Genomic DNA, 12,328 nt, shown 5'->3' with positions numbered 1-12,328 from the left:
TTTCTTTACATAAAAAATTAAATTTAATAACAGCAAATAAACTTAAATTACATATGTCTTCTATTAGATTAAAAAACTATTGACCATACTATGACTTAAAGTATACTCTGTTCTTGAAATGAACTCAAGATTGAACTGGGATTCATTGTATAGATTGAACATTCTTTTAATTGAGCGTTATCTAATATTTCGACTACATCTGTATTGGTCGTATTTATAAAATTACAATACATATGTTATATATTTATTATTTATAAACTTATACTTCGGTAATTATAATAAATTTATTATATTGATTTATGTTGTATATGGCACAGACAAGAAATTATTTTAACGAAGAGAGGAAAAGAAGCATTAAGAATTTGAATAAGAAACAGTTTTATTTAATATCTAATTCAATGCATGTATTCCAAAATGTTTGTAACAAATATAAGATAGTAGGAGTATTAACAATTATTTCTTAAAAATTTAGCTTCATTACATTCTTCTCAATAATTTCTTTATCTATTTGTTTACTTGAAATTATTGTATTTCTTCCGTTAAATCATCCTGCGAATAAGTATCTATACTTATTAAGAACAATTTTTTGAAAAATAAGATCATTGATTTGTTGTACATTTCTATTTCTAGCATTATCTAATTAAAACAATGAATATAGAATAATTTGTATAATTTCTTCAGTATTATTAAATTAAATTTTAATTCATTTGATACGTATAGTTATACCTACAGTTAACATTTACTATTATTTAAAATATTTCCATAGGTATTATTATAAATAATTAATACGTGTTCTTAAATAAATAAGTTACAGTAACTAGTTTTAATTATTGATCACGACAGTATTTTTAAATGTATTGATTTAGAATTCCGTATATTATCATCTAAAATATTTGTTGAGCTTCTTTTTATGCCAAATTATTCTTTTTAAATATAAGCAACATTTTCGTAATTATAATATTTTACTATAAACACATATGTATAATTAAAATAACTATTTCATAAATATCTTATAAGAAAGAATGTACTGTTTCTCAAATATAAGTAATATTCTTGCGAATGCAAAACATATTGTACAAGCAATACTTTTTCGTTTATTTGCAATTAAAATATAATATAGGTTATTTTGAAAATTCTATAGTAAGTTTAATAATTGTATATTTATTTTAGATCTAAATAGCTTCATTAAACTATCCTGATTTAATTCATAGAACGTGGTTTCACGTGAGTTTAAATTTTATGTTATCTGGCTTTGTGATTATCGTAAGTATATTATTATTTTTTCTAAATATAGATTCCTACAACTACGGTGAAATACAGAATATCGTGATATTGAGAGTCAAACGTAAACATTGCCCAGGAATACGATTAATTGTACTAAGCCTGTATTTCGTTGCCAGTTTCCCATTTGCCATGAAGGAAGTCAGTTCGAGATGGAAACCGAAAAGCTAATTAAATGGCTATCCATTCGGTGAGTTCGTTTTTCTTCAAACAAATATAACAGTGATTAAATTAACACATTTGATTAAATAATTTTATTAAATTCGTATCGGTAATTATGAAAGTGCTTCGAGACAAAAGTTAAAGAAAGTAGAATTTATTATTTACTCGGTAGTACTTCGATTTATATTATACATAAATATAAAATAAGTGATAAATTCAGTTTCTTTACATTTTTGACTTACAATTAGATCATTTCTGTAATTACTAGCATGTCAATTTGTCTCCATCGTTTGAGGAACTTTTATAAAGCTGCTATTATACTTTCAGCAACAAAATGTCTTATTTTAAAGCTGAGAAAAATTTTGATGGGATTCGAAGCAAAACTGACGATTCTTTCACTTAAAACTAAAACACATGGTAATTTTTAAAGAATTTGGATGGTCTTCTACACATGGCTAAAATGTTAATAAAAGTTACAGGTAACTTTATATCTTAATTACAGAATTGAAAATCAGTTAATAAAACTTAATTAATTTATTTTACATATGTTTCTGTATTCCAGTATAATTTTTCAAACGAATTGGCTCGAAAATGTATATTTTTCAACAAAACGCAATGTTTAGTAAGAATATTAATCAAGAGGAACGAATTTCTCTAACAACATTTTATTCGTCTCTCGTTTTGGTATGAAATAAATGGCGTTTTTAACGGTCCGGTCGATGATTTTAAAAAGTCAATTTTGATAAGAATAGAAGATGTAAGTAAATACGTAAGGAAAAGGAAGAAAGGAAAAATGATATTTATATTAATGAACTAAAATTCGATTCATTCGTATCATACACATAATTAATTAGTATAAATACTTTGGAAATATCAATTAAAGGAAAATCCAATTAAAATCGACCTTCGTTCCGAAATGAAAGATATTAAATAATGTATACGACTTCAACGTGTCAATTCATATCATTTGAAACTTAAATATCGTTTTCATACGAATATAAATCGCGCAAAATGAACATTGATTTCTTTCAAATATACATCGTATATTTAATAAAATCGTACCTACAGCATCACGTAAATGATATTTGAACATTTCAATGACATGGCATCGACACAGTTACTGTATCGATATTTGTATCTCTAGATTTTGGAAGGAAGAGAAATCGATAATGAATTTTATGCAGGATATTCGTCAAAGTATTTATACGAAATTTCCCGATAATTGAATCGTGAAATAAGTACAGGAAAATTAACATATATTTCATGTTCTCGTTACAATCGTGCAATGGAAATGGTATAGGATTTGCGTTTGTAAATAAAATCGACGGTTTTCGAAAATATGTATTTCGTGACAAGCATCTTCGGGGATTCATTAGATCTATATTTAGATTCGCGTGATACAATCTGACTGCTTCAGATACAAGTTAAGATCTGCAGCTGACACTCGGTTTTCGATTTAAGAAAATGGTCACATTCAAAGCTTTCAATTTTAACATTTAGTAAAAATATATGCGATGTGTTTGGCGTAGGCGATTAATTCATTTTGTTTTAGAAAAAATGTTCTTAAGGTTTATGCTATATTAATAGAGACATGACAGCTCATTGATGATTACATTAATGGCGGAACAAAGGTCACTGAGCCTCGGGTGACCTTGTCATCGTTGTCTCAACGATGAGCGCTCTTTCCAAGGACATTCCGATGGTGAAGTGACTTCATAATGATTGTAAACTACACGTTCGTGCTCGCACAAAATTTTTAATTACATTGAAGTAACTATATATATCTTGTAATGTTTGTTCCTTGTGTCTCATTTTATTTGTACTTCTCAGTTTATTAATTTATAGATTAATAATTTTACGAAACGCTTTTCTTGAATGTTCTTCGTTATTTCGGAGCTGTAAAGAGATTTATTAGAATGTTTATTCGCGAAATCGATGGAAGGTGGTAAATACAAGGTGAGAAATAAAATAATAAAAAATAGATTTTATTAGTCTTCTTTCTTCGATTCAACACGATAATGAAATCTTCTTCTTAATAAATTGTAAATGAATTTTCGAATAGCTGCGCGAGGTCTTCTCTTGATTGCTCTCTAGGTGCTAGTTTCGTGATACGATGCTGTAAAATATAATATACGAAAAATGAATTAGTGAGAGCATTATGTTGATAATATTAAGTTGGAATGTTTTGTAATTATAAAACGTGAATATATGTTGTGTAATTAGAAAATGTTAGCCGCGGAAATGTATTCGGAAGAATATCGTTACTATCACAATTGTGAATTCGTCGTAGGTATGAATGTATATGCGATGTTAAACGACGAATTTAGTTAATTGTAATAATTCATGTATGGTGACCAATAAATCACTATTATAACATACAGTTAACACTTTTTCTCATTTATCTGTTATACATTGTAAGGCAAAATAATTCATGTCACATATTGAAAAAATTCGAGTTAAAACCTTAATGGGTATCTAAAATATAGAATTTATATTTACAGAAAGAAGAAAAAGTATTAAAAAAATGTTTTCACCGAAAAATTTTAACCACCAATATCTCGAAAACAAAAACATGTGAGTTAGGTCGATTTGCCTTACAACCACAGATATGTATACAAATGGATGAGCGGAAGAACAGTACCAGTCTAAAATTAGCCAATTTCAAATACCTGTGATTATATGACAAAACGTCCTGTCATATAATTCTTCTTTTTATTATTGTTTCCAACTTTAATACTGTCTTATGGATTTGTTTTCTTGAACCCTTATTTTTAGCTGAAAACATTCTTTCAAGGCCCTTTCTTCTTTTTGAAAATATAAATTCTATACTCTAGATGTCAATTAACGCCTCAATTCGAATTTTTTGAAAATATGACCTAGGTTGTTTTGCCTTACAACTACAGACATGATCTCAAAAGAATATCTGGATTCCATAGCTAGAGTGTATTAAGTCTACTGTTTCTCAGTTTGATTTTACACTGTACTTCTCAGGTCTAGATATGTAAATAGTATAGAATTACACGTTAAAATGAAATATCTCAAAATGTGGTTGTTGGACTTGTATTGTTCTTCAACCCACCAATTCATACTGGTTGTTCGACAACAGGTGACAGAAATATTATGAGGTGATTCTGCATGGCAAATAGGATGAAAATCAAGGTCGACAAAATTGCATTTGGAACTTCCTTTCCGAATTATTAATTACTGTAAGAACGTCTAATCTAACATTTGCATGGAATATGTCTGATTTGGAACTTATTCTATTTCCAGCGTGCATTAGTCAGGTCAGACACAGCGACATCAGTAGAATGTTTCGAGTTAGACACATTTTACGCGTATTTTAGGCGTCTTCTCAACGATTAATAGCTCGGAAACGATGCTTGAAGCGCAATTTCGTCTATCTTCATCTTCGTCTTATCTTAGCATGTAGAGTCACCCTTTAAAATATCTGACACCTGTCGTCGAACACCCCGTATAGACGAGTATAATATAGTACCTAATAATTTTCTAACTGAATTAGTTATTGTTATTTCTTAAAAATTCTTTCTCGAATAAAATATTTAAGAAGAAAATGAATATATACTCTGTGGTAAAATATAGTTTGGTTTCTACATTCTACCTTATGCGACTAAAATTTCTTCATTTGTACATAATACTCATATGCCCTTTTTGTAATTTTTAAACAAACGCAGGTCCTTAAATTGAGAATCTAGTTAATATTAATTTCAAAGTTCATATGCGAAAATTAGAAAATGAGGTAATTAATGAATGAAACTCATTCAACAGAAGTGATTTCGAAGGTCGTTTTAACTATTTTTGTAGTATTCTTTAGTTAATCATAAAATATTTTGTTACAAATGTAACATTATTTTAGATAAAATTGTGCAACGAAAGTGTGGCCAGTACACACACAAATTGTACATAATAATTAGCTAGTTTCTAATTATCAACTCTAAGAAGAAACAATAAATCTTACCTGTGGCAATGTACCCTCGACTAAAGTAGGAATATCTTCTTTCTTAAATCCTAATTCGGTCAAACCATTTTCAATTTTCATCACGTGCATATATTCCTTCACGATGTCTGCTAATATTTTGCCAGCATCTTCTCTCTTTGCTCGGTTCGTATCGGCGCCAAGAAGTTCTGCAGCTTCCAAGTGCCTTTCAGGGCATGCTCTTCCAGTGAAGGAGAACACAGCAGGTGCTGATATTACAACTGAAAGTCCATGTGGCACTATAGGATGGTCCTTGCTGTAACTCTGTAATCGTTTTATACATAGTTTGCCATCAGAGTTATTATTTTTTTGCTACACGTTACAGCTGCTTAATAAGAAATGGGAAGGAAAGTATTAGAAGTTAAAAAGTAATAGAATAAAGAAACTTATAATAGTGAATGTATGCTGGTTCTAACCCAGGAGCGCTGGGGTTGGGGTCACAGAAGGACTGACGTCACAGAGGAGAGGGACGGGGTCCTTTTGGCGGTAATATTGAGGCCTACTTTTTCAAACTGAACTTTTTCAGATCTTGTTATATGATAAAGACATGTGAATATTCTTACACGAAACTTAGAACGATACTAGTTCAGAGATACCTAATTAGAAAATTCCTGGAAATGACCGCAATAATGAAATTTACCTCAGGTTGGAAAGTTCGAACATTTCCACTAATGGAATATGAAAGTCCATGACACAAGTGTACTCCAGCATTACCAAATCCAACACCCGCCATAGTACTTGCGAGATGCATATGACTTCTAGCTTCTAGGTCATCCTGATTGTAAACTGCTCTTTTGAAGTATCTATAAAGAAGAAAATAGACGTAGCTACCGAATTTATAAATTCTACATAGTGATTGATGAATCTAATGAAGTAAATTTTTTGTCTCGAAAAGGTCATTTAAATTTTTGTTTCGAAAATGAACACACTTTGTTAAGAAACATATTACAGACTTGTCAATAATGAAAATTAATTAAAGTATAAAATTTCAATCTATGAAATAGATATTTCGTCTTTTACGCTATCTTTATTTTTGATATGGAAATGTTAGATTGATCGAAAAATACTGTTGAATTTTTGTGTCGAAAATCACCTGTTGTTTTTATTTAATTATTCAATTGAAGAAAAATGAGTTTTACATAAGATAGTGTTACATAAATAAAAAATAGTGTTACATAAGAATCATATAGGTAATTTTAGATTTATTGTTAATATTTTAAGAATTATTTAAATTTCAATGCGTACTTACTTACGCATAATTTGAAGGGCATATTTTGACCACACGTCGCTTACAGGATTGCTACCTTGATAAGCTGGTCTGTAAATTGGATTTGAAGGACAAGGTGTCCTTTCCGTGTATGGTATGGCGGTGAAAGACTCGAGAGCGTGGCAGAGCACGTCAAAGCCAGAATAAGCGCAGACTCTCTCTGGCATGCAAAGTGTATGTTGTGGATCAATGATGCCCAAAGTAGGCCTCAATGCCCTGTTACATGTTTATTAATTTCTTAAATCTTGTTTCGGTAATCATGAAAACTGTTGTGTTGTAGTTACTACTATTATAGTTAACACTATTACACTCATTGTAATAGTTATATCTATTATGGGGTATCCAAACCAAGCTAGCGAATACTCGTTTTTCCCCACTTCATAAAAATTCAAGTGACACGAGCATTCTTCCATTCAGTTGTCGATTATGTTTATTCATAATAATTGAATTTTTCTGAAGGTGGGAAAAGAACGAGTCTATATGCACTATGAGATAGAGGAAACCATTTACTTCAATCTTCTTTCTCATAAATAAATTCACGAATGCTGGTTTACCTATTAGCAATTCCAGTCTTAGCTTTCAGTGGTCGATAATCGAAAATAGAAACACCTGTAGTTTCCGAACCAGTGCCTGAAGTGGTTGGTACCGCGATTAATGGTTTCAATGGCACTAACACTGGTTTTCCTTTGCCAATGGGTGCGTTTACGTAATCCAAAAAGTCAGCTTCCGGATCGGAGCTATAGAGATTCGCTGCTTTACAGGTGTCCATTACAGAACCACCGCCAACCTAATGCACAATTTTGTATTAAATATTTACAATCTTAACTTTTCAGTTGGATAAAGGGCATTTGACTTCAGGGTGGGAGAAAATTGAATTTTTTATTGGACTTTGTTGATGTCAAAATGAGACGAAAATTAAGAATAATGAAATTGGGGTAGAATTTTCATTTGTTAATTATAAGTGTTTAAAAGTACATGATATTGAAATCTCTAACAATTATTAGAAATTAAGTATTAGGAAGATGATACTATACAGCTGTTGTCATTTATTATTTTTCTTTCACTCTATGAAGGTTTTTTGTTTGAGTCGCAACAAAAAGTTTTTACACGTACATATTAAAGTTGAATTTACTTGAATTTATTTTCTGACTTTGAAAGAAACAAAGACAGTAACTTACTCGATAGTAATTGCAAAATATCAGTGAGATTTCAAGGTATATTGGGGTTTAAAACATGATATAATGATAAAAAGTAAAATGGCTGATTGGTAGTAACATGAGATACTAATATTTGTTTTAAATGAAATTAGAAGAAAAATCGTTTTACCGCAATAAAAGCATCAAACTTTCCACGTTTAGCAAATTCAATGGAATCCTGGAGACTTTTTTCTGTAGGCTCAACGCGTACTTTATCATAAATCTCGAAGTCGACGCCATATTTAGCAAGGCTGTCCATGGCAGTTTTCACTGGTGGAAGATTTACCAAATTCGGGTCCGTCATCAAACATATTTTCTTTGAGCCGAAATTTTGCATGTCCATACCCAATTCTCTGGTAACACCGATGCCATATCGTACCGTGGAACAAGCCATCTGTAATCATCTTTATGTAAAATTACATCTGTATTGCTTTTATACTTTCCAGGCATAACAAAATACTTAGTCGATTAATACATTTGTTAATCTACAGGGTGTTTCACGCAACTGGGCCAGGCTAGAGCTCTTAGAGGGTAAGAGATAGAAAACAATTTCGTTAGACAAACTTAAACAGTATTAGACGAAGCGTGTTTTGGCGTATACATAAGCTCCTGTATAAAAATCAATTCAATAGGACTAAACAAAATCTGCATATGGTGATAGATTCAATCTGTACATACACACAGTAGAAGCTCTTGTATTCGAACATTAGTACAGAGAAGTGTTCGATTAGAGTCAATTTTACGAGAACTTTATTAAACAAATCTCTACTGACCTAGAGATGTCGAATTCCGCTCTGATAGCCGTGACATATAACTTTAAAATGCTCTGTATATACATAGAACTAAATATCTTTTATGAGTAACTATCGAACTCCATAAAATGAATTTTTTGAATTGGATTTGATTTGGTTTCGTAAATATGTACATAAACTATTCGATCAAAGGTGTCAGAAATTTAACCCTTCGTTAGTAATATAAATATGACAACATTGACAATTACTATAAGTAGCAGTTATAGTATAGTTATAATATAGTATACAGATATAGTATAGTTAAGTATAGCATAGTACATTTCCCTCGATCATTTATTATTCTTGGCTGGCAGCTTTGTGGAATTGCTTCTATTCTATTTCGTTTTTGAATATTTTTACGACGTTTGCTACTATGTTTGCTTTTAAATTGAACATAGTAACAATTTCTCGATAGGATTTTCTTTGTTCGGTTCGCGGTTAATCGTTTTACTCGCGACACTCGTCTTGCCACTCGCCAAATTAACCTTGAGTGGCTGTTTCAAATTCCAGATGGACTTCGACAGTGAAATGTTACAGTGAAAAACAGTGAATCCGTACGACGACTCTATATGAAGTTCAGACGGCTCTGACTTCCTTCCTTGCGTTCTTATCCAAGACTCGAATATATCTTCTTCTGTTTTTTCAGAGTCCGTTCTTCATCCCCTTACATCCCCACAACGCGTGACTTTAAAAGCGTCACCGATTTTGTTCGACGAAAACAAATCGGCATTGATTGGCCTTTGACCCAAAGAAGGAAGATCTTCCCAGTCACTCTGACGGGGGCAAAGGAACCGCCCTGATTTCCTCGCGACGAAGGTGGAGGAGACCTCTCCTTCAGGTCGAAGGCCGCGAAAATTGGGGAGGAAGAACGAACCCTGGAATAGCGTGGCTGGAACGTGCCCACGCGCTTATTTTTCGAATGTTTTCACGGCCGTATTGTCCCGCGAGTCAGCATCAACCCTCTGAGTCCGAAGAGGATGAGCTGGCGAAGGCACCGATTGCGGGGCAACATGGCCCTCGATGGTTATTAGAGAGAAACACTCCGCGTGAAGAAAGCACGAAATTATTTTATTCCGCCAGATGTGGAATTTTTGAAAGTACGGATGAATACACAAGGTATTTAAAAGAAACTCGGATTCCCACATCTGGCAGCAATAAACGCGATTGCCTCTTCGAACGGAACATTCTTTTTTCACTATGAAAAATAACAAATTGGGGGACGTCAAACTAAACATTTTTACCCTTGCGACTCAGTTTCATAATAAAGTAGCAGAAGAATACGATAAGACGGATTGCTTAAAATTAAACTAAACTGATCACAGAGTGTCTGTAAACATAACGCTATGTTTAAATAAAAAATTCTGAGAAATATATCGTTACATATTTTTGAATATGTAATGTGAAGAACGACTGCAATGTGATTTAATTTATAAAGTTAGTTAAATGAGTCGAATATATTTTTTGAAAACATTAAATATTCTATAAAAAAGAAATAAATCTGACTGAGTTAATTTTTTCCATATTTAACAAAAATTTGTATGACTCATTGAATATCTGTAATATTTTGTCTTATCACTGTTGCTAATTAGTAGACTGCAGATTTTTATGTAATTTAAAAATTTTATATACTTAGTTAAAGAAATGGAATCTAAACAAACATTTGCTTCATTTTTCAAATACTATAACTTCCATTCTATTTTTCGTATTTTTAATGCTATTGAATATCGTACAAATTCTGTAATTTTCTACACAGTTCAAATTTCTAAAAATGCACAAAAACCCGCACTCTACTGATAAGGAACCTGCAAATAAAATCAGATCAAGTAATCTGGAAACACTCTGTGCATGGATTTATTCGTTATCAAATATTTTTATGCGGCAGCAAACACAGTGGTCACAAATATTCGTTCTCTGAATAAATTGATCGTGATAGTTCATATATTTCACAATCATTATCTCTGGCATAATTGGCACAAGGTTTAACGAAAATTTGTAATTTATAAACTTTTTTTATTAGTTTTACACGTGCATACCTCGAAAGCATATTCCTTTGACGATGTAGCAGTTGCTACTGTACTGCGAGCCTTTCTTAAGTCATGTACACTCGTGCCTTCTGGATTTCCGTGTGCTGGACATCTACATCTATAAACAATAATTTATTATGTATAAAATGTATAAAATATTTTGAAACTTAAAATGTAATATTTTATATAAACTTTTCAAACAAATATATACCTATACTTCACACTTTTTATTTTGTTTGAATTTACACGAAAAATAATATCTGGTAATTATTTATATTTAGTTGAATTTTTATTGTTTCTAAAAAATCTTAAGAAAATATTTTTCTACAATCTTTTATTACAAATATTGAAAATACAAATATTGTATTTATTGTAAATACTTTACTACTATAAATACTTCAAAATCGTTTATTACTATAAACAATTATTGTTTTATATAAGTCTACAAGAAACCAATTTGGTATTCAAATAGCTTTAAAAAGTTTTAATTATAATATTTCTATATTTTCCAAAACAATTTATGCATGAAGAGATATATAGGAAAAGTACGATATCGTAAATAAAATAATTATATTTTAATATATTTATTAAACTACAGATGAACTTAGAAAATTAAAAAATAACGACGTAACACTTTAAATAAGTTTTTTCCTTTCTGTATATACGACTTTGTATGTTAAATTAGCATTAGACCACTTGTTTTTTAATCTATAAAATTGATAAATATCAGTTTCCTAGATACAATTAAGTATTAGATATACACAGATAGCAATTATTTAAAAACACAGCACTTTGTGTCACCCATTGCATAACGTAGTTATTGACACTATGCAGAATCAATTAATTACAATTCACGACAGCGTCTAGTAAAAGCATTTCTTAAAACAGGCTCGAAATGTCACGACAACACAAGACAGTTATCAGCAGATACATGTTTACTCACGATTGGGAGGAAATCACTCTCAGCAGTTCTACGACACGCCTTTTGGGAAGCATTTTCTAGTAAAATATGACGATAAAGGTGACTAATTCAAACAAAAATTATTCTTTGAACACTCTTTAGTTTTCTTCGTGAGTTCCTTATGCTCCGTTCTCCGACAAGTGATTGAGTCAAATACCCCCTCCACTCTTATCTGTTCACACGCAATGAGATGCAAACCAGTGCCGTAACGATTTTGTAGTTCATCAACTAACAAATTTTTCAGAGAAGACATGTACGAGCAATATAATATTTTTATCGTCACTATATTTACATGAATCAGACTTGTTAATTAATATAACAATATGAACATCTAGTTAACATCAACGTCTATTGTCTTCAATTGTATACTTATATCGCTTCTGCTTGATCTTTTCTCGCGTATTATAATTCGTGGATAATGAAAGATTGCTTAATTTCTGTGGAAAGAGTGTAAAGTTTTAAATTTTAAGTAAAATTATACTCGTTTAAGTTGCTCCAAAACATTTTGTTATCGTATGATGCGTCAACTATTAATGAACAAGTGTTTCTGTTTTCTTCATCAACGATAAGTAAAATATTAATGATAATATAAAGCAAATAAATATGGTCAATAATATAGTAGTAAAATAAGATAATATTAATGACATAATAA

The 12,328-nt window shown here is 30.9% G+C and overlaps 1 protein-coding gene across 1 annotated transcript; it reads right to left on the bottom strand.

The window, feature by feature from the left end:
- Positions 1-3,413: 3,413 nt before the first annotated feature.
- On the bottom strand, positions 3,414-11,803 carry LOC143186718 (hydroxyacid-oxoacid transhydrogenase, mitochondrial). The gene is made up of 8 exons (XM_076390438.1): positions 11,659-11,803; positions 10,725-10,833; positions 8,031-8,294; positions 7,259-7,491; positions 6,687-6,920; positions 6,078-6,240; positions 5,420-5,701; positions 3,414-3,559 (listed from the first exon to the last, which is right to left on the bottom strand). The coding sequence occupies exons 1-8, from the start codon at positions 11,709-11,711 to the stop codon at positions 3,476-3,478; spliced, it is 1,422 nt and encodes a 473-aa protein (XP_076246553.1). The 5' UTR covers positions 11,712-11,803; the 3' UTR covers positions 3,414-3,475.
- Positions 11,804-12,328: the final 525 nt, after the last annotated feature.

The sequence above is a fragment of the Calliopsis andreniformis genome, unplaced genomic scaffold, assembly GCF_051401765.1.
Source record: "Calliopsis andreniformis isolate RMS-2024a unplaced genomic scaffold, iyCalAndr_principal scaffold0022, whole genome shotgun sequence".
NCBI lineage: Eukaryota > Metazoa > Arthropoda > Insecta > Hymenoptera > Andrenidae > Calliopsis > Calliopsis andreniformis.
This window is presented reverse-complemented; position numbering and strand designations above follow the sequence as displayed.